Below are 26,044 nucleotides of genomic sequence, written 5' to 3'. Positions count from 1 at the left end.
TTGTGATATTTGTGAAAAGTGCTCAGTGCTGTTGTCTCCTGCAAACAGAGCCGCTAAGAGGACAATAATGGGACCATCATTTCACTTTTCTGTCCCTATATTATCACCTTCAAACGTTTTATACTTCTAACTTTTTACTGTATCACGGCTACTATTACAGTTATAATAAAAATTGAAACTTAGTAGCACTCATCTGTGTTTCTTCGAAGTGACGTAATCTTCTTTGAAGGATACGACTGCAAAGCGGCCTGGCAGGATTTTTCTTCTTGCCTTTTAAAGCGAGTCGTGCTCCATAAATGAATTGCTATTTGAAACATTATAACCATTTCTCTCATACTAGATTTTGGCCTCTTTCCTGCTTATAAAGGCAGTTTCCATTGTTAAGAGCAAATACATTGCTGTATTACCTTTTACTGGCATTGTTTCTTAATTAGACTCAAAGGTCAATTCAGTGGCCATTTCTCTATTACTGTATTTGCTTAATGTATTAATGAGTTTCCTAATGGCCACCCACCTGATACCTGAGGCTAAGCAATGCAAGGCAGGTGGAACTGAAGCAACGGTGACATCTTTTAAACAAACATGCATACAAAAAGAAAAAAATATATATATAAAAAATTTTTTGGGAAGACGTGGTATGGAACAAATCTGCCTGGCACCGGAGGCAAGTTAATGTGGGGCATTTTCTGACTCCAATTTAGGAGACGCTATGACCCAAATTGTATAAAGGGCGCCAATTGCCTTTAAATCGGCACGATAATTGATTGCATTGTTTAAAAGCAATTAAAATGTCATTTAAAAAAAAAAAAACCAAAAAATAGTGCAGCCACAAAAGGCACCGGAACCACGACTAAGGAGATGCCTACTGGCGCCAAAGGGTAAAATAGGCATGGTTAAAGCCAGAAGTACCCTTAGGCGTTGGTAGGCACCTCTGTAGTTGCGATTCTCGTCACAGATAGGCGCTAGAAATGTTGGCCTTGAAAAGCCTGGCCTATATTTCTGGCACCTATCTGTGACATAGATGTAAGTCTACAGTATAAACGACGCCATCACGTGCCAGCGTAAGTGCTTGCGCCTTAACTTAGGTATGAGCATGCAGGTTTAAGCTATTCTTTATTAGCACTACTGCACGGAACTGATGTTACACAATTCATGCTTACTGCTCAGCATAGCAGGGTTTTAAAAAAAGGTTTGGATAATTTCCTAAAACAAAAGTCCATAAGCCATTATTAAGATGGACTTGGGGAAAATCCCCCTAGGATAAGAAGCTTAAAATCTGTTTTACTACTTGGGATCTAGCTAGGTATATGCGACCTCGGTTGGCTACTGTTGGAATCAGGATACTGGGTTTGATGAAACTTCAGTCTGTTCCAGCATGGCAATTCTCATGTGAGCCAAGTCTAGGACAATCAAGGCATTGTGACATCACTGATGAGGCTGGCTCTTAGGCACGGGTGGAATGAGCCATTATGACATCACAATCGCAGCTCGAATATTGCTGCTATTTGGGTTTCTGCCAGGTACTTGTGACCTGGGTTGACTACTGTTGGAAACAGGATACTGGGCTTGAAGGACCTTTGGTCTGTCCCAGTAGGGCAGTGGTCTCAAACTCGTGGCCCGGGGGCCACATGCGGCCCGCCAGGTGCTATTTTGAGGCCCTGGGTATGTTTATCATAATCACAAGAGTAAAATAAAACCGTTTCTTGATCATATGTCTCTTTAGCTGTAAATGACAATATTATTATTAAGACAGCCTAAAGGAAAGATTTATAAACTATAAAGAGTTTTACCTCATCCAAAATTGTCATTTCTTTAATAAGACATTAACTATTTTTTCTGAGGGAGTCTTAAGAGAGAAATTTTCCACGTTTGAAAGAAGATTAACGTGGTAATCCTAAGCAAACTATCTGGATTCTTGCCTCACCTGGAGAATAGTGACCCTAAGAGATAAGTTTTTTTGTGGAATCTAAATATTAGTCTCTTTAGTTAGCAGTATGTAGTGGAGTTTTTTGACCAGGGATGTTTTCTCCTATGCTGCTTTAAGTTGAGTACGGCAGACATAGTGACCTCTCTAAGAGGAAACTGAGGTCTTTTCTCCATATAACTACATATCCTTATCTCTTGTTTGTACTTCTCCATAGTAGTGGGTATTTATTGGAATATATTTTTGTGGCGTGTCTTATTAATATTCCACTTGCTATTATATATATTACAATGTTTCTATAACCATAAAGTTCTATGACATCACAATGCAAGTGTAAAGAGCCTTAGCCTATAGGAAGAGGAGATGCAAATGTTAAGAGCCTAGTGGATAGTGGATGCTCTGGATGGGCCATTTGGCCTTTATCTGCCATCATGCTACTATGTTTCTATAACCATAAAGTTCTATGACATCACAATGCAGGTGTAAAGAGCCTTAGCCTATAGCAGTGATCTCAAACTTGCGGCCCGCCAGGTACTATTTTGAGGCCCTCAGTATGTTTATCATAATCACAAAACTAAAATAAAACCATTTCTTCATCATATGTCCCTTTAGCTATAAATTACAATATTATTATTAAGACTTAGCCAAAAGGAAAGATTTATAAACTATAAAGAGTTTTACCTCATGCAAAATTGTTATTTCTTTAATAAGACATTAACTATTTTTTCTGCGGCCCTCCAAGTACCTACAAATCCAAAATGTGGCCCTGCAAAGGGTTGGAGTTGGAGACCACTGCAGTAGGGCAACTCTTATGTTCTTATGCCCTGTATTCCGGTGCCTAATTTTAGGTGCTCCTTATTAAATCTACCTAATACAGTGGTACCTCGGAATCCAAACACCCCAGAACTCGAACGCTTTGAATCTGAACTTTTTTTTGTAGTAAATTTTGCCCCAGAACCCGAACTCTGCTTTGGAATCCGAACGCCCTGCACATTGTATGCGTGTGTTTCTGCCCCAGAATCTGAATGCTGCTTTGGAATATTTAATATTTTATCTTGAAAAGCCAGTGTATTTACTGTTAAAATTTTGAGTTTGTGGGACCCAGGAACGGATTAATCCAGTTTCTATTATTTTCAATGTGAAAAATTGTCTTGGAACTCGAACGGGGTTCTGGAACGGATTAAGTTCGGATTCCAAGGCATCACTGCATCATCATTTGGAGAAATAGCAGCTGAAAACATGTTTCAGTAACAGGGAAAGAAAATCAGGAACTTAGGAAGTTTCTAATGAAGGCTGAAGCCGCTTATTTATGGTACTTTTGTACTCAACCAATAAATAGTACTGCATTTCTAGTTTTTATTGAAAAGAAAAAGTTGTCATGACAAGCAGAAACTAGGGCCGTAAGTTAAGACAGTGGATCCACCTGCAGTCCTATTTGATCATTAGCAGTGATGGATAGAAGAATTGCCACTGTTACCCAAAACAATCTGTCCACTGTGCAGTATAGCCACCCATCTCTAGGTCATTTTGTTCCCAGGAACTGGACATCCATCCCAGTTTTCTTCAGCGTGTCCAATAATTTGTCAACACTGTGTTCTGAATTGATCATAACCTTCTTGTTGGGTAAATCAATATCAAAACATTGCACTCCTGAAAGAAGGAACGGCAAGAGAAACATCAGTATATTGTTTTTAAGCACTGGCTTTAAAACTCCTGTCCTTGCTATTACAAATTAATATCTTTACTGTGAAATTTTATGTTCATGGGCCATAATTAGTTTAGTGGCCGCGGCAGGGAACCCGTGCCTTCTACGAAGTTGGCCGGTAGGAGGGAAGCCCACTCCCTCCTGCCAGAACCCCCGAAGCCCCCTCCCCCCGAATGTCCGTGGCAGGAGTGCACAATTCCTCCTACCACAATGGCGAACCCTCCCGATACAGACGTGGCAGGAATGCCCAATTCCTCCTGCCACCACACTCCAAAGATCACCAACAGAAGGGATGCCCAGTCCCTCCTGTCAGAAACCCCTCTGAAAACATGCCCCCACCCCGACACTCCCAAGCTCACCAGGACACCTCCCCCCGTACCTATTTCTTGCAGACTGGTCATAGGGATGCTTACTTCTCCGGCTGGCAGGTTCGCCTCCACAGAATGGCAGGCATTCCTCTTCTCGATGGATCTTAGAATGCACTGGTGAGGGGCCTAAGGCCTTGATTAGCCCAGGCACCTAAGGTCCCTCCCATAGGAGGAGTCTTAGGTGCCTGGGCCAACTGGAATCTTAAGCCTCCCTCCCAGTGCATTCTGGGATGCACTGGGAGTGGCCTAAGACTCCGATTAGCCAGATCCATTAGTCTATCGAGGATGGCCTAAGGGATCTGGCCAATCAGTCTTAGGCCCTCCCTGGTGCATCCCAGGATGCACCGAAAAGGGGAAGGCCTGCTAGTCTGTGAAGGCAGGCCTGCCGGCCAGAGGGACTAAGCATCCCTCTGGAAAGCCTGCAATAAATAGGTACAGGGAGGGGAACAGGTGGGCTTGGGGCTGTCGGGGTGATGGAATGTTTACAGGGGGAAGTTCTGGCAGGAAGAACTAGGCATCCCTCTTGCCAGTGATCTTTGGGGAGGCTGGGGGGTTTCTGGCAGGAGGGACTGGGCATCCCTCCTGCTGGTGATCTTCGGAGAGTGGGGGCGGGGTTTCCGGTAGGAGGGAAAGGGCATCTCTCCTGCTGTGATCTTTGGGGTGGGGTTTTCCGGCAGGAGGAATTAGGCACTCCCCCTGCTGTGAACATTCGTGGGGAGGGCTTCAGGGGTTTCAAAAGGAGGGATTGCGCATTCCTCCTGCTGTTGATCTTCGGGGGTTGGCGGCAGGAAGAACTGGGAACTCCTCCTGCCTGCGCACATTCGGGTGGGAGGAGGGGGGCTTCGGGATTTGCGGCATGAAGGACTGGGCATCCCTCCTGCCGGGAATTGTTTTGGGGTTTGCGGTAGGAGGGATTAGGCATCCCTCCTGCCACAGACAGCGTAAAGGGGGGGGGGGAATTCAGGGGGGAGTGGACATCCCTCCTGCTGGCCAACTTTGCGGGGGGATGGGTTCCCAGCTGCAGCTGCTAAACTGATTGCTGCAGGGAAATTCCCTTGCGGAGATCAGCTCAGCAGTAATGTGATTCTCTAACCAGTGCCTGTGACATGGACACCGGTTAGAGAATTGGGATGGTTACAAGGACAGACGAGGTTCTATATAGGACGTCCGTGTGCGATTCTCAGGCGTTTGCTGAGACTGGGCATCCTGTACAGAATCTGGCCCTTAATGTATATTAATGGGAAAAACTTAGCCCAGTTTAGTAAATAGGCCCTTAAGAAAGCTTCTTCTAGAGGTGTATTTATAAAATGCCTTTGGGAAAGTGCAAAAATAATCTAAGACACAGCCCTTAATATTGATCCTACATAAAAAACTTGAACACAGTTAAAGCAGAGCCACTTAAGAGAACCCTGGATTCTCACAGGATTAGTAACAGGCTGTGGTAAGTCATCAATAAATGTCTAGGAGTCTGAAGGTAGACCGAACTGGGATTCTGGCACCCTTTGTCGCCAATGCCCTACCTGGTCCATAGGTAGAGCCGGCGATAGCTCCTATCTTTCAACTACGTCCAATTAATGGCAATTATGAGGTGTTCAGTGCCAATTATCAGTACTCTTAAGCCAATATTGGTCGCCGTACCTTAAGAAGGATATGGCGTTACTCGAGAGGGTTCAGAGGAGAGCGACACGTCTGATAAAAGGGATGGAAAACCTTTCATACGCTGAGAGATTGGAGAAACTGGGTCTCTTTTCCCTGGAGAAGAGGAGACTTAGAGGGGATATGATAGAGACTTATAAGATCATGAAGGGCATAGAGAGAGTGGAGAGGGACAGAAAGAGAGAGAGAAAGGGAGACAGAGAGAGAGAGAGAGAGATAAAAAGAAAGAGAGAGAGAAAGGGAGACAGAGAGAGAGAGAGATAAAAAGAAAGAGAGAGAGAAATAGAGATAGATAGAGAAAGATTGGAGAAACTGGGACTCTTTTCCCTGGAGAAGAGGAGACTTAGAGGGGATATGACAGAGACATACAAGATCATGAAGGGCATAATAAAAGAACAAGAGGGCATTCGGAAAAGTTGAAAGGGGACAGATTCAAAACGAATGCTAGGAAGTTGTTCTTTACCCAACGTGTGGTGGACACCTGGAATGCACTTCCAGAGGACGTAATAGGGCAGAGTACAGTATTGGGGTTTAAGAAAGGATTGGACAATTTCCTGCTGGAAAAGGGGATAGAGGGGTATAGATAGAGGATTACTGCACAGGTCCTGGACCTGTTGGGCCGCCGCGTGAGCAGACTGCTGGGCACTATGGACCTCAGGTCTGACCCAGCAGAGGCATTGCTTATGTTCTTATTAATCAATTAAGTTAGGCACGCCGATGTAGGGGGCTTAACTTTCGGTGCAATTAATATAATCAGGGCTTGTGTCTGTGTGAATTACTCAATAAAGGAGGCCTTTAACTTTTAGAACGTTCATAAATACTCTATGGCCCAGATTCTGTAAACAGCGCCGGTACCAGAGGCCACTTAAAAACATCCGCCGACAGCGCGTTAATCGTGCACTGGCGCAGTTTACAGAATCTCGACTGTTTTAAAAAACAGGCGCCTTAAATGAAGGCATTTTACAGGCCTAAATTTAAGGCACCCGTCTTGCGCCAATTGAAGCGCCTAGCGTCGCCTAAGACCACTTCCAACGTAACCCGCGCCGGCCTCAGACATCCTTAGGCGTGTTTAGACGCTTCCGTAGGTGTGCAAATGATGCCTTCAATGTAGGCGCTGTTCGCTGCATCAATTTGAAAAAAAAAAAAAAAAAAATGGGCATCCCAATTGGTTAGTTAGATGGCGGTAGGATATTAACTTCAGGATCAAGTTTAAGTTTCAAGTTTATTATAAAATTTGATTAATCGCTTATTCCAAATTCTAAGTGATGAACAAATCAATAAAATTGGGGGGCCAAACAAAACTAACTAAAAAACTAAATCTTGCAAGATATAATAAAGACTAATTTTCTAAACATAATAAAACATGAGGAAAAAATGAGAAAAGAAATACAATCTGCTTAATAGAAGGAAAGACGTTTAAGGTTAAAAACAATAGGAAAGGAAAGAACAAAGAATCTCAAAAGACATGAAGATAAAATGAAACTCCTAGACAATTCTTTTAGTCATTAAATGCATCTTTAAAAAGAAAGCTTTTGAGTTGGCTCTTACATTTCTCCAAATTTTTTTCCTCTCTCAAGTAAATTGGAAGGGAATTCCATGTTTGAGGAGCTGTAACGGAAAAGATGAAGTGCCGTCGTGTATTAATAATTTTAAGGGAAGGGATAATTAATAAATGTTGGTCATTAGACTAGAGAGTTGCACGGGGACAGAAATCCCACCCATCCCCGCCCGTCCCCGCCAGGATCCTCTCCATCTCCACCCGTCCCCATAAAAAGCAGCAATTACTTCTGACAGGATCATCAATTCCACAGTTTCTTTTGTGTTTGCGCTGCTGTTTTCCTTGTGGAATCTCTTTGGTGGAACCCTTTTTTTGTTTTCTGTTCAGGTAATTTACTTATAAACCCCCTCTTTTACTAAGGCTGTCCTGTCCATTATATTATATGGACGAACCCTGCTTCCAAAGCCTTCCATCCCCGTGGGAGTCCTGTTGGCTAGAGAGGGGTCCCTGTGGGAGTCCCGTGGGCCAGAGGGGGGGTCTCCGTGGGAGTTCCGTGGGTTAGGGGGGGGATTCCCACGATCCCCGTTCCCGTGGAGACCTCTACATTAGACTTCAGTAATCTGAATGATGCCATTACTAGAATCTGGGCCTATGTGCTTTAAAACTGGAAGAAGCCAGCAACATGCAATTTAAAGGAGTTTAGTTATTGGAAGATATGAGCTGTATCGTGGTCCCATACGAGTGGATGGTAACATAAATAAATAAGGGACCCTTTCACTAAAGCTTAGCACGCACTAAGGTGCCAGAAGTTAGATACCTAAATCAGTGGTTCTCAACCCTGTCCTGGAGGACCACCAGGCCAGTCGGGTTTTCAGGATTGCCCTAATGAATATGCATGGTACGGATTTGCATGCCCGACACCTCCATGATATGCAGATCTCTCTCATGCATATTCATTAGGGCTATCCTGAAAACCCGACTGGCCTGGTGGTCCTCCAGGACAGGGTTGGGAACCACTGGCCTAAATCATAGCGAGTTTAAAGGCGTCTGGTTATTGGAAGATTTTAGTTATATTGTGGGCCTATATGGGGCAACTGGAAGCATAAAGTTTGGTTGCTAAAACTGAGGGAGAAGGCTAATTTTCCACAGAGCTTACTGATAAATGCAGATGTACAAAGGATATTGAAAAGGATATTGTTTGACGGACTCTTCTCGTTAAAGACTGCTACCTAAGATAAAAGGAAAGAAACTGAGTCGTTATGAAGGATAATATTTCAGTAGAGTTAATCAGTCTGGAGAAGCTCAATCTGTAGGTGTAAGTTATGCTGAACTTTAATGACTACGTGCATTTCCTCAAGATTTAATACTACTGAGTTATTATCTTAGTCACGTGGGAGAAGACTTTCACGTATGAATTGTACTCAGAAACAAGATACCTCAGGGATTTAAAAAGATCCAGTTCTCACAATATCTACAGCCTTAGTTGGCCTTTCATTTGCTTCAAAAGTATGGTTAGTAATGAACCTGGAGCATTTATATACGTATGCACATTAAACTCACAGTAACATAGTAGATGACGGCAGATAAAGACCCGAATGGTCCATCCAGTCTGCCCAACCTGATTCAATTTAAATTTTTTCTTCTTAGCTATTTCTGGGCAAGAATCCAAAGCTCTTCCCGGTACTGTGCTTGGGTTCCAACTGCCGAAATCTCCTTCAAAACCTACTCCAGCCCATCTACACCATCCCAACCATTGAAGCCCTCCCCAACCCATCCTCCACCAAATGGCCATATACCGACACAGACCGTGCAAGTCTGCCCAGTACTGGCTTTAGTTCAATATTTAATATTATTTTCTGATTCTAGATCCTCTGTGTTTATCCCACGCTTCTTTGAACTCAGTCACAGTTTTACTCTCCACCACCTCTCTTGGGAGCGCATTCCAGGCATCCACCACCCTCTCCATAAAGTAGAATTTCCTAACATTGCCTTTGAATCTACCACCCCTCAACCTCAAATTATGTCCTCTGGTTTTACCATTTTCCTTTCTCTGGAAAATATTATGTTCTACGTTAATACCCTTCAAGTATCTGAACGTCTGAATCATATCTCCCTTGTCTCTCCTTTCCTCTAGGGCAGGGGTGTCCAATGTCGGTCCTCGAGGGCCGCAGTCCAGTCGGTTTTCAGGATTTCCCCAATGAATATGCATGAGATCTATTTGCATGCAATGTTTTCAATGCATATTCATTGGGGAAATCCTGAAAACTCGACTGGACTGCGGCCCTCGAGGACCGACATTGGACACCCCTGCTCTAGAGTATACATATTCAAGGCTTCCAGTCTCTCCTCATACATCTTCTGGCGCAAGCCTCCTATCATTTTCGTCGACCTCCTTTGGACCGCTTCAAGTCTTCTTACGTCCTTCGCCAGATACAGTCTCCAAAACTGAACACAATACTCCAAGTGGGGCCTTAACAATGACCTGTACAGGGGCATCAACACCTTCTTCCTTCTACTGACTACGCCTCTCTTTATACAGCCCAGAATCCTTCTGGCAGCAGCCACTGCCTTGTCACACTGTTTTTTCGCCTTTAGATCTTCGGACACTATCACCCCAAGGTCCCTCTCCCCGTCTGTGCATATCAGCTTCTCTCCTTCTAGCATATATGATTCCTTCCGATTATTAATCCCCAAATGCATTACTCTGCATTTCTTTGCATTGAATTTTAGTTGCCAGGCATTAGACCATTCCTCTAACTTTTGCAGATCCTTTTTCATATTTTCCACTCCCTCTTCGGTGTCTACTCTGTTACAAATCTTGGTATCATCCACAAAAAGGCACACTTTTCCTTCTAACCCTTCAGCAATGTCACTCACAAACATATTGAACATGATTGGCCCCAGCACCGATCCCTGAGGGACTCCACTACTCACCTTTCCTTCCTTCGAGCGACTTCCATTAACCACCACCCTCTGGCATCTGTCCGACAGCCAGTTTCTGACCCAGTTCACTACTTTGGATCCTAACTTCAATCCTTCAAGTTTGTTCAACAGCCTCCTATGAGGAACTGTATCAAAGGCTTTGCTGAAATCCAAGTAAATTACATCTAGCATATGTCCTCGATCCAACTCTCTGGTCACCCAATCAAAAAATTCAGTCAAGTTCGTTTGGCACGATTTACCTTTTGTAAAGCCATGTTGCCTCGGATCCTGTAACCCATCAGATTCAAGGAAGTACACAATCCTTTCTTTCAGCAACACTTCCAGTATTTTACCAACAACTGAAGTGAGGCTCACCGGCCTGTAGTTTCCTGCTTCATCTCTGTGACCACTTTTATGAATAGGGACCACATCCGCTCTCCTCCAATCCCCAGGAATCACTCCCGTCTCCAGAGATTTGTTGAACAAGTCTTTAATAGGACTCGCCAGAACCTCTCTGAGCCCCCTTAGTATCCTGGGATGGATCCTGTCGGGTCCCATCGCTTTGTCCACCTTCAGTTTTTCAAGTTGCTCAATGGATACACAGCTACTCGTATTTTTAGCTCAGCAATACCTGGATATATGACATTGAAAATTGCCTTCCACATTCTCTGGAAAAGCTTATTTTGAATAATCATAAAAGGGGTCCTTTCACTAAATCTTATGCGCACCAAGGGCAAGATTCTAAAAACGGCACCCGAAGTTAGACAGTGGTAGACGCCCTACCACCGCTTAATTGAAGTGCTAATTGGCTGTGCCGATTAAAAACCAATTAAAACTCCAAAACGGCCGCAGTTATCCTGCCTACGGAGGCGCCTTATGATGCCTAACGCCACTGTAGGCATGGGTTAATGCCAGAAGTAGCATAAGGCGCCTCCGTAGTTGTGACTTTTGTGAAAGGTAGGTTTCGGAAATGTTGGTCTTTAAAACCCTAGCCGACATTTCCGGCGCCTACCTTTCTTGTAGCCGCGATTCTGCAAATGGCACCGTCGTGTGACTGACGTGATCGGCAGCACATTGTCAGGCGGTCGCTGATAATGGCGCCGTTTACAGAATCCAGGCCCAAATGCTATTTGACTAATTTCTACCAACGGGTCACATGACACTTAACACATGCTATTGTCCGCTACTGCATGATAAACTTTAGTAAAAGGGCCCCAAATGATTTAACTCACCCCCCTTATGATGGCAGCATCTGTTAAAGAATATAAACAGCTAATACTTAATTTTACTCCTTGCACAGAGCGTGGCAATATGGCCTTTTTTCTTTCCTTTTGCTATTTTGTATATAAAAATTAATCTACACTAGAGGTCTGCACGGGAACGGGGATCGCGGGAATCCCGCAGGTCCCGCGGGGTTCCCGCAGGAATCCCCCCCTAACCCACGGGACTCCCACGTGGACCCCCCTCTGGCCCACAGACTCCCACGGGGGATGGAAGACTTTGGAAGCAGGGTTCGTCCATATAATATAATGGACACGTCAGCCTTAGTAAAAGAGGGGGTTTATAAGTAAATTACCTGAACAGAAAACAAAAAAAGGGTTCCACCAAAGAGATTCCACAAGGAAAACAGCAGCGCAAACACAAAAGAAACTGTGGAACTGATGATCCTGTCAAAAGTAATTGCTGCTTTTTATGGGGACGGGCGGGGATGGAGGTAATTCCTTGCGGGGATGGGTGGGGACGGAGAGGATCCTGACGGGGACAGGTGGGGATGGAGAGGATCCTGACGGGGACGGGTGGGATTTCTGTCCCCGTGCAACTCTCTACTCTACACTCATTAGCCCCTTTCCCCCCCCCCCCCCGTTTTATACAGACTTCCCTACATCGTTCTTCTATCAGAGTGTCTAAACTAAACTAAATTGTAGCTTTGTATACTGGATCATCTCCAAACAAGGAGCTCGATTCGGTTAACAGTATTTAAAAAAAAAAAAAAAAAAATGAAGGGAAGAAAAAAAGAGCCAATGAATGGAAGAAGGCAAAGCTAGGAAAGATTTATAAGGTGATTAGAAAACAAAATTGTTTTTAAAGCTTTACGAAAAAAATTGAAAGGAACTGGAGACTCTTAGAATATGGGGAATTCCATTCCATAATTCTGTTAATTTGAAAATAAAGGATTGGCTGAGGTTCCTAGTTGATTTTATTCCCTTGACTGAAGGAAAGGAGAGCTTGTGTCGTTGGGTGCTTCTTGCAGGACAGGATTTATAAGCATTCCAAGATAAAGGACAAGAGGAGCAAAGATACCATAAAGCAGGGGTGTCCAATGTCGGTCCTCGAGGGCCGCAGTCCAGTCGGGTTTTCAGGATTTCCCCAATGAATATGCATGAGGTCTATTTGCATACACTGCTTTCATTGTATGCTAATAGATCTCATGCATATTCATTGGGGAAATCCTGAAAACCCGACTGGATTGCGACCCTCGAGGACCGACATTGGACACCCCTGCCATAAAGGATGTTGAAGGCAATACAGACACATTTGAAATGAATCCTGCAAAAGACGGGAAGCCAGTGAAGTTTTAAAAAGCAATGGAGACACACGATCAAATTTACTTATTCCAAAGATCAACTTAGCAGCAGTATTTTGTATTAATTGAAGTCTATGCAGAGAGGTCTTAGTTAAGCTCAAATTGACTGCATTGCAGTTATCCAACCGGACTAATATAATGGATTGGACCAAACCAGAAAAATGCTTCTGTTGAAAAAGGCCCCTAACTTTTCTCAACATATGAAGACTGAAAAGGCACTTCCTTAAGAAGGGAATTTATTTGGTCCTTAAAGTAAGTCAGTGTTGGGACCGCTGCTGTTCAATATATTCATTAACGATCTGGAAACGGGCACGAAATGTGAAGTTATCAAGTTCGCGGACGATACAAAACTCTCCAACAGGGTCAAAACTGTTGAGGAATGCAAAGAACTACAGAGCGACCTGAACAAACTGTGCGAGTGGGCAAAAAGATGGCAGATGAGCTTCAATGTGGAGAAATGTAAGGTCTTGCACATCGGGAAAGGGAACCCCATGTACAGCTATACGATGGGAGGAAGGGAGATGGGGAAAGGCACCCTAGAAAAAGACCTGGGGGTATTGGTGGATACAACAATGAAGCCAGCGGCGCAATGTTCAGCGGCCTCAAAGAAAGCGAACAGAATGCTGGGCATTATCAAAAAAGGTATCACTACCAGAACGAAGGAGGTCATCCTGCCATTGTATCGAGCAATGGTGCGACCACATCTGGAATACTGTGTCCAATACTGGTCGCCGTACCTTAGGAAAGACATGGCAATACTTGAGAGGGTCCAGAGAATAATAATAATAATAATAATAATAGTTTATTTTTATATACCGCCATACCCATGCGAGTTCAAGGCGGTTTACATTGAGTTACATTAGGGTCTGCATAGGCAGGCAGATTTACAATTATTTTTCAGAATTACAGAATTGTTATTCGAATTACAGATTTGTTATTAGAATTACAGAGTAACATAGTTTCACTTATTTATCAGCTTTATTTGATCTAGAAAGAGGATGCGGGACGAGGGGAAAAAGAGGGGGGGAAGGCCTACTGAGGGGGCCCGATTGGGGAGGGGGGGAGATATTGTCAGGGGGGGGTACCGTTCGGGTCTTGTTTGCGGAATAGGTAAGTTTTAAGTGATTTTCTGAAACCGAGGTAAGTGGGGGCCTCTAGTATCATTTGTGCAAGCCATGGGTTCAGCTTGGCTGCTTGGAAGGCGAAAGTTCTGTCGAGGAATCTTTTGAAGTGACAAAGTTTGGGTGAGGGGAAGGCGAACAGCTGAATACGACGGGATTTGTTTTTGGTGCGGTAGAGGTTGAAGTGAGGATTGATGTAACTTGGTGAGGAACCATTTACCGCCCTGTAACAGAAGCATGCGAATTTGTAAAGGACTCTAGACTCGAAAGGCAGCCAGTGGAGTTGGTGGTAGAATGGGGTGACATGTTCCCATTTCTTTAGGCCAAAGATGAGGCGCACGGCGGTATTCTGGATTATTTTTAGTCTCCTGGTTGTTTTCTTCGTGGCGTTAAGGTATATGATGTTGCAGTAATCTAGAATACTGAGGACGGAGGATTGTACAAGAAGGCGGAAGGAAGTGTCGTTGAAGTATTTTTTTATGGTGCGAAGTTTCCAAAGTGCTGAGAAGCTTTTCCTGATGACGAGGTCGGTGTGATTTTCTAAAGAAAGATTTTTGTCCAGCGTGACTCCCAGGATTTTTAAGGTTGGTTCGAGGGGGAAGGTCATTCCTTTCAGTTGAATTGTAGTTTCTTTGATTTTGTCATTGGGGGTGGCTAGGAAGAATTTAGATTTATCGGGGTTTAGTTTCAGTCTGAATGCTAGCATCCAGAGTTCGATCTGGTTGAGAACGTTTGTTGTGTGGTCGAGTATTTCATGTGAAAGGTTAGTGAGTGGGATGGAAATTGTGATGTCGTCTGCATAAATGAAGAATTTGAGCTTGAGGTTATGGAGAAGGTTGCCTAGGGAGGCCAGGTAGATGTTGAAAAGGGTGGGGGATAAGGGGGAGCCTTGCGGGACCCCGCAGGTGTTGTCCCAGCTGTAAGAGAGAGAGTTGTTCTTGCATACTTTGTAGGATCTATTTCTTAGGAATCCCTGGAACCAGTTAAGGATCTGGTCTGAGATGCCGATGTGAGCCAGGCATTTGAGGAGAATGGTGTGGTCTACCAGGTCAAAGGCGCTGCTCAGGTCAAGTTGTATGATTAAGGCACTTGAGCCCTGACTAAAGAGCGTGTGGAGGTGGTCGAGAAGGGAAGCTAAGATGGTTTCCGTGCTGTGGTCAGTGCGAAAGCCTGATTGACAGTCGCTGAGTATGTTAAATTTATCTAGGTATGCAGAGAGTTCCGTCTTTACCAGCCCCTCCGCAATTTTGGTGAATAAGGGGATACTGGCGATCGGTCTGTAGTTAGAAGGGGCATTGGGTGGTTCATTCGCATTTTTTATAATAGGGGTGATCATAATGTGGCCTTGCTCAGAAGGGAAGTTTCCTGAGGAAAGTAGAAAGTTAAGAAGAGCAACTAGGATGATAAAAGGAATGGAGAACCTTTCATATGCCGAAAGGTTAGACAAACTGGGGCTCTTTACCCTGGAAAAGCGGAGACTGAGAGGAGACATGATACAGACATATAAAATCATGAAAGGCATAGAGAGGGTGGATAGGGACAGATTCTTCAGACTAGCGGGGACAACAAAAACAAGAGGTCACTCAGAAAAACTGAGAGGGGACAGATTCAAAACGAATGCAAGGAAGTTTTTCTTCACTCAGAGGGTGGTGGACACCTGGAACACGCTTCCAAAGGAGGTAATAGGACAGAGTACAATACTGGGTTTCAAAAAGGGACTGGATGACTTCCTGAAAGAGAAGGGGATTACAGGGTATAGATAGAAGGTTACACTACAGGACAAAAGCGAAAAGCATAAGTGAGTTTTAGGGTAGGAGCACTATCAGGTCCTGGACCTGAGGGGCCGCCGCGTGAGCGGACTGCCGGGCACGATGGACCTCCGGTCTGACCCGACAGAGGCAAGTCTTATGTTCTTATGTTCTATGTGAAGAGTCTATGAGGACACCCAATATCTTAGAAGAGAATTCAATTTGTAAGGATATTCCGGAATCCAAGGTCACAAAAGAGGGAAGACAATCCAATTCTGGACCCACAAATGATTTTGTTTTTGTTGCTCCGGCACACTAACGGACCAAATGTTTTTCTGTGGCACACTCACAACCCCGCCCCACTCCACCCCTGCCACCACACGAACCTCATCTCGTTTTCCCTGAGCTCGGAACTGTGTCTGGAGGGCCTCCGAGCGTGCGATGAGGTTGCGTGGAAGTGCACCATCATCACGTCGACGTCCATGCATGCTCGGAGGCCCCGCAGACACGGCCCCGAGCTCAGGGAAAACGAGACGAGGTTCGTGTTGTTGGGGGGGGGGGGGGGGGAGACGAGAGGCGTCGATGCCGGAAGTGACTCGGCCCCTGGTGGCACGCCCGGAATCTTGCCGCGGCACACAGTTTGCGATTCACCGTTATGACGTATAACACGATGTGCAGCTTCTTAAGCATCACTGCTGGGCTTTGGGAATTTTTCAGAACTCTCTCAAGGCGATCTTAACGCAGCTCACTCACCTTCAAGCTTGCTCAGGACACGAGTGACTGCATTTGAGCAGCCCTCACAGGTCATGTTAACGAAGAACTCTTGTTCCTGCAATTGCAAAGGAAAAAGGTTAGAAAGACATCTGTACCATATTTCCCCATATACAGGCTGCGGCCTATATATGGGTTTTGCAGTCCCAACAGTGGGTGCGGCTTCCTTATATGGGGCGGCCTATCTAACGACATCGTAGATAAGCGGCCTCATTAGTAGATCCCCCCCCATACCTTTTTAAATAATGTAGCTCCCTCACTGGCCTCCTGCAATGTAGCGACCACGGTGCAGGGCAGGAGCAATCTTTTCAGCATCCAGCCGGCCCCGTGCTGCTTCAATGCCAGCATCAGTTCTTGCGAGATTTGCGAGAACTGACTCAAGCATTGAGGAAGCAACATGGTGCAGCTGGACGCTGAAAAGATCGCTCCTGCCCTGCACCGCGGCTGCGACATTGCAGGAGGCAGCCAGCGGAGGTAGGGTATTAACCAGGAGGAGGGGGGCAGGAATGTATAAGCTGCCCCCATGTGGTTTAAAAATTCTTAGATAAGCCATGGCTTGTAACATGAGGCGGTTTATCTAAGAGTTTAAAAATATGTATAGGCATTTTTTGTGGCCTATACACTGGGGCGGCCTATAGGCAGGGAAATACAATCACAAAGGAAAAAGGTTAGAAAGACATCTGTATACACATTACGCAATTAAAGAAAGCTGAACTCAATGGATCTCTTGGGGCGGGGGCGGTCTTTCAGTATAACCAGCTGTGGTGACCATCACAACTGATTAGCCAACTCGGCTATTCCAATATACATATAGCTGAAGTTATGCAACATGAGATCTGCTAATTTTTCCCTTTTGGGATCTTGCCAGGTACTTGTGACCTGGAATGGCCTCTGTTGAAAACAGGATACTCGTGACTGACATGTGGTGACTATCTTTCAGGCACATTTATAGAATCGGGGCCTAAATGCTGCCTGTCTTATTTTATACCTATAGGCCTCGTGGCACTTCGCACACACTATTCTCCATTAGCGTGCTCTAAGCTTAAGGGCCCCTAAATGTAGGCCTGGATTTGAGAGAAGTATATTACCAGGACACAGAAGGACACTGGATCATATTTTCAAAGATTACTCTTGATCTGGAAGAAAGACTAGCCAATAGCACAACGCCAATAGCCCTTACTCAGTTAAGTACGATATTAGAACTTACCACATAAGTTAAACCAGATAAAGACACGACTGTGTTTTATGCAGTCCTATTTATTCGGCTAACTTACCGGTATCTGGTTAACTGCCAACTATCGGCATTTAACCGGGTAAGTGCCAACTCCGTCCTCCGACTGCCCACAAAAAAACCGGTTTTGTCTTAGCCGTTAACCAGACACATTCGGCTGCCCTTAACTGGATGTACCCAGTTAGTCCTCCACAAGCAAATTAAACAGACAGGAACCTCTCCTGGCCCTTTAACCTGCTCTGAATATTGACCTCTGTGTTTTTAAAGAGTCTGGTTTCTCCAGTGAGCTGAACTTCCCCAGAGCAAGCAGCTCTGCACCATGACAACAAAGCGGGTTGCCACATCAGAGACTTTAGTATCAGGAACAGAAGACCCACTCTCTTTGCTTTATGAAGAGTGCAGAAACATTGCTTGAAACCATTCCTTAATTCTGCCTATGCAAGACAGAAGTTAAACTGTAAAGCAGTGTATCGCAAACGGTGTGCCTCCTGGGATTTCAGATATGCCGCGGCACACTGGGGAGGAGAGTTGGGACGTGGCGAGAGGCACGTCCTGTAGACAATCGGCTGGCGCCAGTGCCTCTCCTTCTCTCCGGCCCTCTTCCCTGCTGGCACCCCCTTCTGGCATCTCAGGGCCCGTCTGAAGGGCCATCACGCAATGTGCATGACATCATCACGGCGACGTCTGCGCGCTTCCGGATGTCTCAAGCCACGGGCACTATGTTTTATGTTTAAGTCATTTTTATTAAAGCAGAAACATAGCAATGAACAAAGCATGGCACAATTTTTCAAATAGCACACAAAACCAATCCCCACCCACCCAACCAACCCACCCCCCCTCCCACCCTCCCTCCCACCCCAGCAGCAGCGGTAACAAATCAAGAATTATAAAGCAAAAGGGGGAAAAAGAAGTCAATTAAGTACCCCAAAGTTGGTTTTGAACATAAGGTGTAAAAGTCAAGCTAAAAGGGTACCAGCACTGAGTGTATAAACGTCCAGCTTTTGTTGACAAGTCCATCACAAACTCGATTGCTTTGTTGCTCAAGTTAGGATGACTACTGCTTAAAAAAAACCAAAAAAAATCAAATTTTTACAAAACTTTACTAAAAGGTCTTTTACAAAAAGGTTAGAACATGTGGCTCGAGAAAGTTTGCGGGACACTGCTGCAAAGGAACAAGTCCTGAAGCCATTTTGGGGGAAACGCTATATAAAGCGCATTAGAAAATCAGCACTAAAAAAAAAAAAAGTCTAAGCAATTTTCTATAAACCCGTGCTTAGAAGTGAGGCAGGGTTTATAAAACAGCACTTGCGCCTAACTTTAGGTGCATCCGTTTGCCCTAATTGAAATATGGGGCAAATCCTCACGCCTAACTTAGGGCCCCTTTTACAAAACCACAGTAAATGCACCGAGGTCCATTCAATTCTTACGGGCACTGGTGCATTTACCGTGGCAACATCGCTATCACACTTTTGTATGAGGAGCCTTTAGGCACTGACACCCCTTATCCTCTAATTATGCATGCAAATTTGAGGAACACCCCTGATCCTCCCATTTTCATGTCCCCTTTTTTTTGGTACCGCGTTAATTGGCTCATTCAATTAAGTTGTGCATACAAACTGGGCACGCAGCCAAATCAAAGCGCCATATGTAGAATTGGCGGGGTTGAGCAGATTATCTGGAAAAGTGGGATATAAGCTGATAAACTGAAATGAAATGTGCTCTAATGGTTGGTGGTTTGGGGCTGGAAATGAGGGCTGCCATCCCCTCCAGAGGCTTTTGAAACATTTGCTCCTGTACTTTGGGCTACATTCACTAAGCTTTGCGAGCCTTCTCCGACCCGATTCACTAATCTTCTGGCCGATCCGATCCGCACAAGCAAATGAGGGGGAAAGGCATGCAAAGTAGGAAGGCAGTGATCCACTAACCCAACGAAGGAACACCGATTGGGCTGACCAAAAAAAAGTGACGGCTGAGGATCAGTCGCTCACAGCCTTGCCGACTGTCCTGCTCTCTGCAGCCCTGAAATCCCAGTATCAAAATAAAAAAATCAAACCATCAAAATCATGCAAAAAGCGCAGTGCGAGCCCGTGGTCAAATTGTATTTCTAATACTATTACCTCCTGAGGTCTCTGATCTCTGTATTTCCTCTGAATATCTACTTATTGTATTTCGCTGAATGTCCAGCACTCTTGATTGTAAACCGCCTAGAAGTCGCAAGATTGTGGCGGTATAGAAGAATAAAGTTATTATTATTATTATTTTAACCGGGGCTGCAAACTGTGTTATGTTCCCTGTTGTATTAGCAACTGAAGGGAATCAAATAGCTTCTTCTCTAGTCTGTATCCCTCTATCTAGAGCAGGGGTGTCAAAATCCCTCCTCGCGGGCCACAATCCAGTCAGGTTTTCAGGATTTCCCCAATGAATATGCATGAGATCTATTTGCATGCACTGCTTTCATTGTATGCTAATAGATCTCATGCATATTCATTGAGGAAATCCTGACTGGATTGCAGCCCTCGAGGAGGGATTTTGACACTCCTGATCTAGAGACAGTCTGGCTGCAAAGCGTGTTCTGTTCCTGAAAAGTCCACTCGTGGGACCAGCAAGTACAGTCACCCCCCCCCTTTTGTTTTTACCTTGAGCTTGTGCGGAGAGCAAGCGCAAGCGCGGATCGCATCTCCAGGCAGAGAGGATGGTCTGCACCTGCGTCTGGATCGCTCTGCAGCGATCCCTAGGGTCGCTAAGGGGGCGTGTGTCTGATCACTTAATTTGCATGGGGACTCTTTAGTGAATCGATCGCCCGGCAAGACTCGGCCACGGATCGGATCAGATAGGTGAGTTTAGTGAATCTAGGCCTTTGTCTGTTGAAGACAATCCTAGAGCAATAATGTGGCGTTCTGCTATCATTTTAGCAAAAACAAGATTGTGAAACAATATCTGATATTTCAGTTTCTATTTCATCCCAGAAATATAATCAGCCAATATCTCAGTAATTCAGGAAGCAGCCAGTTAAAAAAACGACTAAGCTCTCATTAAAGACTCAGGAAACCCACTTCCTTCTAAGATTACACATTAACCGCCCCACCTACCATGCTTAAGTGGGGTGGTAAGAACTGAGATTTTAAAAACACCAAGAAAATAAATTTGAATTTCCAGGATAAATATTCATGGATATAAATAAGATAATGATCACCCCATTATTTGGATGAAAATGGGCACAGATAACTAAGAAACAGTACAAGGCCCGGGGAAGCCAGATGACAAGGTGCAGACATTCCTGTAAACCTGTAACCCGGCCCGAGCTCTTTGGGGAGGACAGGATAGAAAGCCAATAAATAAATAAATAAATAAACTCTGCCAGCATACTCTCATCCTCAAACTTGTAACCAACCTGAGATTCTTTATTATGCAGTATATTAAAAAAAAGCAAATCTAATGATTCTCAGAGATGCCAAGTTACCCAGGTCCAGGCTGAAGATTTTGAAACAGACCTGGATTCCCGGTGCATTATAGGACCTGCAGCACTAATTTTAATTGACAAATCAGGCACTACAAAATCCCACACTGCTTTGGGATGTAAAGTCAAACCCAGGATTGGCCCCAAAAAATCTCCAGCCTGGAACCACGTAACAGGGCCCTTGAATTTGCTGTCGTTGGAACTGCTTGATCCTCACACCCCAGAATGTTTCTCAGCGCAGGGTTAGAGGGGACCGTGGAGATTAGCCCCCGATATCCAAGGGGAAAAGGCCGAGCCCATCTGAGCCTGACCCTGCTGCTGGCAACACGTGCCTATGCCGCCTCGCCCAGGAAAACTCTTCATGCAGCATTTGTTTCTGGTGACTTTGCTCCTCCAAAACAAAGAGATTGACCCTGGGAAATCCACAAGAGAAGAAAATCTAAGAGAACCCCCTCCCCCCCCAAAAAAAAAAAAAAACACCCCAAAAAAACACTGTGGAGTGACGATGTTCCTGAAAGGGACTTTATTGAAGATTTGAAAGTTCCAAAAGTCAACGTAACAATCCGCATAAAAACCTTAAGGACCTAGTCCGCTGAGAGCGTAGGACCCGACACAGTCCGTGTTTCGACAAGGTGGGCTTCCTCGGGGGTCCCTGAGAGTCAATACGTGGAAAAACGAATCAATCCAAAAGAACAGTTGCGTGGCGGTTCACCTAGAAGCTTTTGGTTTTTGCAGCACATTCTAGGTGAACCGCCACGCAACTGTACTTTCGGATTGATTCGTTTTTCCACGTATCTACTACCATAGGACTATCAGGGACATAAGAACATAACATAAGAACATAAGCAGTGCCTCCGCCGGGTCAGACCATAGGTCCATCCCACCCAGCAGTCCGCTCCCGCGGCGGCCCGAACAGGTCACGGCCTGTCTGAGTCACCAGAAGGGGCCCCCTTGCCACCTTGGTTTCCCATTGAGTCCTATCTTCCCATCGAAGTCCTAACCCTCCGGTCTTGCACATGCACGACCTGGTTGGATTTCTATACTTATTACCGGGTTGGCTTTCTATACCTGTGTTACATCCCAGCACCTCTCTCAGTATCCCACGATCCCCCTATCCCTCAGGAATCCGTCCAATCCCTGTTTGAATCCTTGTACCGTACTCTGCCTGATCACTTCCTCCGGTAGCGCATTCCAAGTGTCCCCCTGAGGAAGCCCACCTTGTCGAAACACGAACCGTGTCGGGTCCTACGCTCTCAGCGGACTAGGTCCTTAAGGTTTTTATGCGGATTGTTAGGTTGACTTTTGGAACTTTCAAATCTTCAATAAAGTCCATTTCAAGAACACCGTCACTCCACCGTGGTTGTTTTGTTTTTGGGGTTTTTTTGAGGGGAGGGGGAGGAGGGTTTCTCATGAACTTTGCACCTCCTTCTGCAGTCTTTTTACAAAAAGACATGCCCCCAGGAAACCTCCCCCCCCCCAATGTATTCCTATGGGCCCTGCTGCAGACGGCACGAGCCGCTCTTCAGTTAAAGAGCCTCTCCGTTTAGTTAACGCGCGCAGCCTGCCCTGGGCGCTTCCAGGTTGCGTTCCAAAGCACCCACCGGCATTCCCTCTTGCACTCCTCTCTCGCCGTTGCCTTGGATCGGCGGCTGGGAACACGCTCGCGCAGCTCGGTTTCCGCTTCCTCTGGGGTTCCCCCCCTCCCCCGATCGCTGCTCGGGTTCCTGTTTTCGCTGTCTGGAGCCGGTGGTGGGGAGGGGTTTGGCCGGGGAGGTGAGCCGCTTCCAACGCGTTGCGCCAGCTTTGAGATTCCGGTGCCCTGGAGCGCTGCTGCCATCTGCTGGCGACATGCCACGCGGGTGAGGCGGAGCTCTTATACTGCCTCCCCCCCCCTCCCCAGTCTGCACTGATTGAAAGGCCAGCGGACAAACGAAAGCTCAAGGCACAAGCTAAGGAGTTATGTGAATCAGTAAGTAGATGGAGCTCATAGAATACACATCCTGTATGTTGTGCAAGGGTATTGGGCACCACAGGTAAACCTTCAGCCTTACATCCTACCTGACCCCCCTTCACTTCCAGGCTGGTAATCTCTCTCTCTTTCTCTACCCCCCCCCCCCTTTCCAAAAATAATGCTTTTTAAATATATCTATAAAACACACAGGTGGGTGATCTTGGGCGAGTTGCATAACCCTCCATTGTGTAAGGTATAAAATGAGGGCCCCTTTTACAAAGCCGCGGTAGCGATTCCCCTGCCCCCCAAATAAGGGGTTACCAGATGTCTGGATTTCCACGGACATGTCCGGGGGTCTGGACGGCTTTTCAAAACCCGGCACTTTGTCTTGGTTTTGAAAAACTTCCTCGAAATTGCATCGGGCAGCAGGGCATCCGTGCATGTGCTGATGCCTGCCCAAGAGCAGGCAGTGGAGGGCGGGGCTAGGGCAGGATTGGGGGGGCGGCACTGGGGCATAATGGGGTGGGGATGGGTGGAATTGGGCGGGCCTAGGGGCAGGTCGGAGGGGGGGGGGGCGATTTTACTATAACCCTACCCCAACCCATTCACTTTCTATGGGCTTCGGTGCACTTGCCACATGAGAAGTGCTACTGTGGCTTTGTAAAAAGGGCCCTTAGATTGTGAGCCCCCTAGGGACAGGGACATATCTACTCACCTCGAACTACTGCTGAAGGGTGTGAAGAAGATTCCAAAATAATAAATATATTCCAAAAGCTTTTTTAGCCAGGTAAAATTGCCCACCCTTCCCTTGGATTTGTATGGCTGTCAGGATCTATTGCTTTGCCCATTGCAACAGCTTCCTCCTCCCTCCCCCCTTCCCCCCCAGAAGCTACTGCCCAGGCAACCACTACTCTTGCCTAATGGTTATGCTGGCCTTGAACCTGACTAGGGTGCACCCGTTTAGGACTGACTGTGGTTATCCTCAGTCAAAATTTGTACTTATGTAAATAAATCATTTATGATAAATAGTGGCTCCTACTCAAAAAGAGCTTTTTTCCTATTATCTTCCTCTGGAATAATATACTGCATTTTACTCAATAAGGTGTAATAAATGTTACATGCAGAGAAGGATTAAGGCATAGCCAAACTAGGCATAAGCCAAGACACAAGACAGATTTTTGCCCTGGTAAGTCAGCTCCTGGCAGAGCTGTCAAGTTACCCAAACCAAGAGAGAGATTTTAGCCCAGCACTGACTATGTGACATCCCTACCATAATGCATTATGGCACTTGGAACATGAGGATGTTACTGGCCAGACTTTATGGTAGATAGCCTGCATATAGGTTGGTTGAATAAGCTGGAGTGAGCTTGGATGGCAACTTCAGCATTTGGAACCTAGGACAATACCAGGTGGACTTTACAGTCTACGATCCAGAAATTTCAAAGAAGAGACAAGCTAATTTAATCATGTATTTGTAATGGGTATAACTAATGGGCAGACTGGATGGACCGTTCAAGTCTTTATTTGCCGTCATTTACTATGTTACTTTGAATGGGTAGAATCAGGGACTATAAATTCTACACTGCTTTGGGGTGTAAGACCAAGACCAGGACTGGCCGAAAAGTCTTCCTCCTGGAATTGGATAAGTTGACATTTCTGTGGAAGAAAAAAAGAGGATGGTGTATATCAGTGGTTCCCAACCCTGTCCTGGAGGACCACCTGCCAGTCAGGTTTTCAGGATAGCCCTAATAAATATGCATAAGAGAGATTTGCATATCATGGAGGTGGCAGACATGGAAATCTGTTCCATGCATATTCATTAGGGCTATCCTGAAAACCTGACTGTCTGGTGGTCCTCCAGGACAGGGTAGGGAACCACGGGTATATATGACAGCCACCCTTGGCTGCATGAATCTGTCCAAGATAGAATTAAAGCATAAACAAACGAGGTATGTGCTCAGAGCCCAAACTAGTATTACCATATATCCTCTTTTGGACTTCTCCAAATATGTTCTCTAGCGGTTTGTTTGTTTTTTTTCTTTTATATACCTATGACCAACACATTTTCCCACATGACAGAAACCATCTCTAGCCTGTTAGTCATTCTGGACACAAGGGGGTGCTAAAGAGAGAAGAGCATTGCTGTTTGCCTGTGGGCTCAATCTATGAAACAAGTTTTGTTCAAACAGCACAACTTTAAGCATATTGTCATGCAAAGACAGTCACGTGTATCTCAGAAACCAGTCTGGGTTGTTGAGGGATCTCCACTCTTCTGATAAGTACCTGCTTGCATTCCGACTCAGTCAAACTCAAATCTGGAAGTCTTTGAAAAGTAGATTATTGTCCACTGCTTTAGTGTACGTCAGCCACTGTTTGATGTGTGTTAATGAACTAAAAGACATTTACATATATGCATCAATTAAATATTTGTGTAGCAACCTTTTTTTTTTCTCTCTGCAAATATGGTAACTTTAGTTCAGACGTTTAAGGGGGAGGTATGCTTTAAACTGGCTGCCTGAATCTCTATGGCGGGGGGAATCTCTATGGCGGGGCTCCGTCTCTTACAGTGTTCAAGGCCCAATTCAAAGCCCACCTCTTCGAGAGTGCTTTCGACTCATAACTCCTCTCACTTTGGGCTCTGCATCCCCGACCCTATATGTCATGTCTAGTCTGTCTAAGTTAGATTGTAAGCTCTTCCAAGCAGGGGCCGTCTATAAATGTCAAAATGTATAGCGCTGCGTACACCTTTCAGCGCTATATAAGCGGGTAATCCCTTCTCAGGTATTAGTTCCAATCAAGTTTATTAGGATTTTATATACCGCCTATCAAGGTTATCTAAGCGGTTTTTACAATCAGGTACTCAAGCATTTTCCCTCTCTGTCCCGGTGGACTCACAATCTATGTAACGTACCTGGGGCTATGGAGGATTAAGTGACTTGCCCAGGGTCACAAGGAGCAGCGCTGGATTTGAACCCACAACCCCAGGGTGCTGAGGCTGTAGCTTCAACCACTGCGCCACACACTCCTCCCAATGAGAACCAAGGCAGCTTTTTGCCCTGGTAACTCAGCTACTTTCAGAAAAAAAAAAAAAAAAAACAGGTGTGGCCA

General features: G+C 45.4%; 1 protein-coding gene across 1 annotated transcript; it reads right to left on the bottom strand.

Moving 5' to 3' along the window:
- Positions 1 to 3,260: 3,260 nt before the first annotated feature.
- Positions 3,261 to 22,842, bottom strand: ATOX1 (antioxidant 1 copper chaperone). The gene is made up of 3 exons (XM_033927105.1): positions 22,587 to 22,842; positions 16,280 to 16,355; positions 3,261 to 3,574 (listed from the first exon to the last, which is right to left on the bottom strand). Exons 1-3 carry the CDS (start codon positions 22,833 to 22,835, stop codon positions 3,447 to 3,449), a joined length of 453 nt encoding a protein of 150 aa, XP_033782996.1. The 5' UTR covers positions 22,836 to 22,842; the 3' UTR covers positions 3,261 to 3,446.
- Between the last annotated feature and the right edge of the window lie 3,202 nt (positions 22,843 to 26,044).

The sequence above is a fragment of the Geotrypetes seraphini genome, chromosome 18 (genome assembly GCF_902459505.1).
Source record: "Geotrypetes seraphini chromosome 18, aGeoSer1.1, whole genome shotgun sequence".
NCBI lineage: Eukaryota > Metazoa > Chordata > Amphibia > Gymnophiona > Dermophiidae > Geotrypetes > Geotrypetes seraphini.
The sequence above is the reverse complement of the archived record's forward strand: the minus strand, read 5'-3'. Positions and strand labels throughout refer to the sequence as shown.

Coding starts and splice junctions, on each gene's coding strand:
- ATOX1 (XM_033927105.1), bottom strand. CDS start 22,835: ATGTCGCCAGCAGATGGCAGCAGCGCTCCAGGGCACCGGAATCTCAAA. Junction 16,356..22,586: donor GAGTGCAAGAGGGAATGCCG/GTGGGTGCTTTG, acceptor TTGCAATTGCAG/GAACAAGAGTTCTTCGTTAA. Junction 3,575..16,279: donor TGTCCTGAGCAAGCTTGAAG/GTGAGTGAGCTG, acceptor TCCTTCTTTCAG/GAGTGCAATGTTTTGATATT.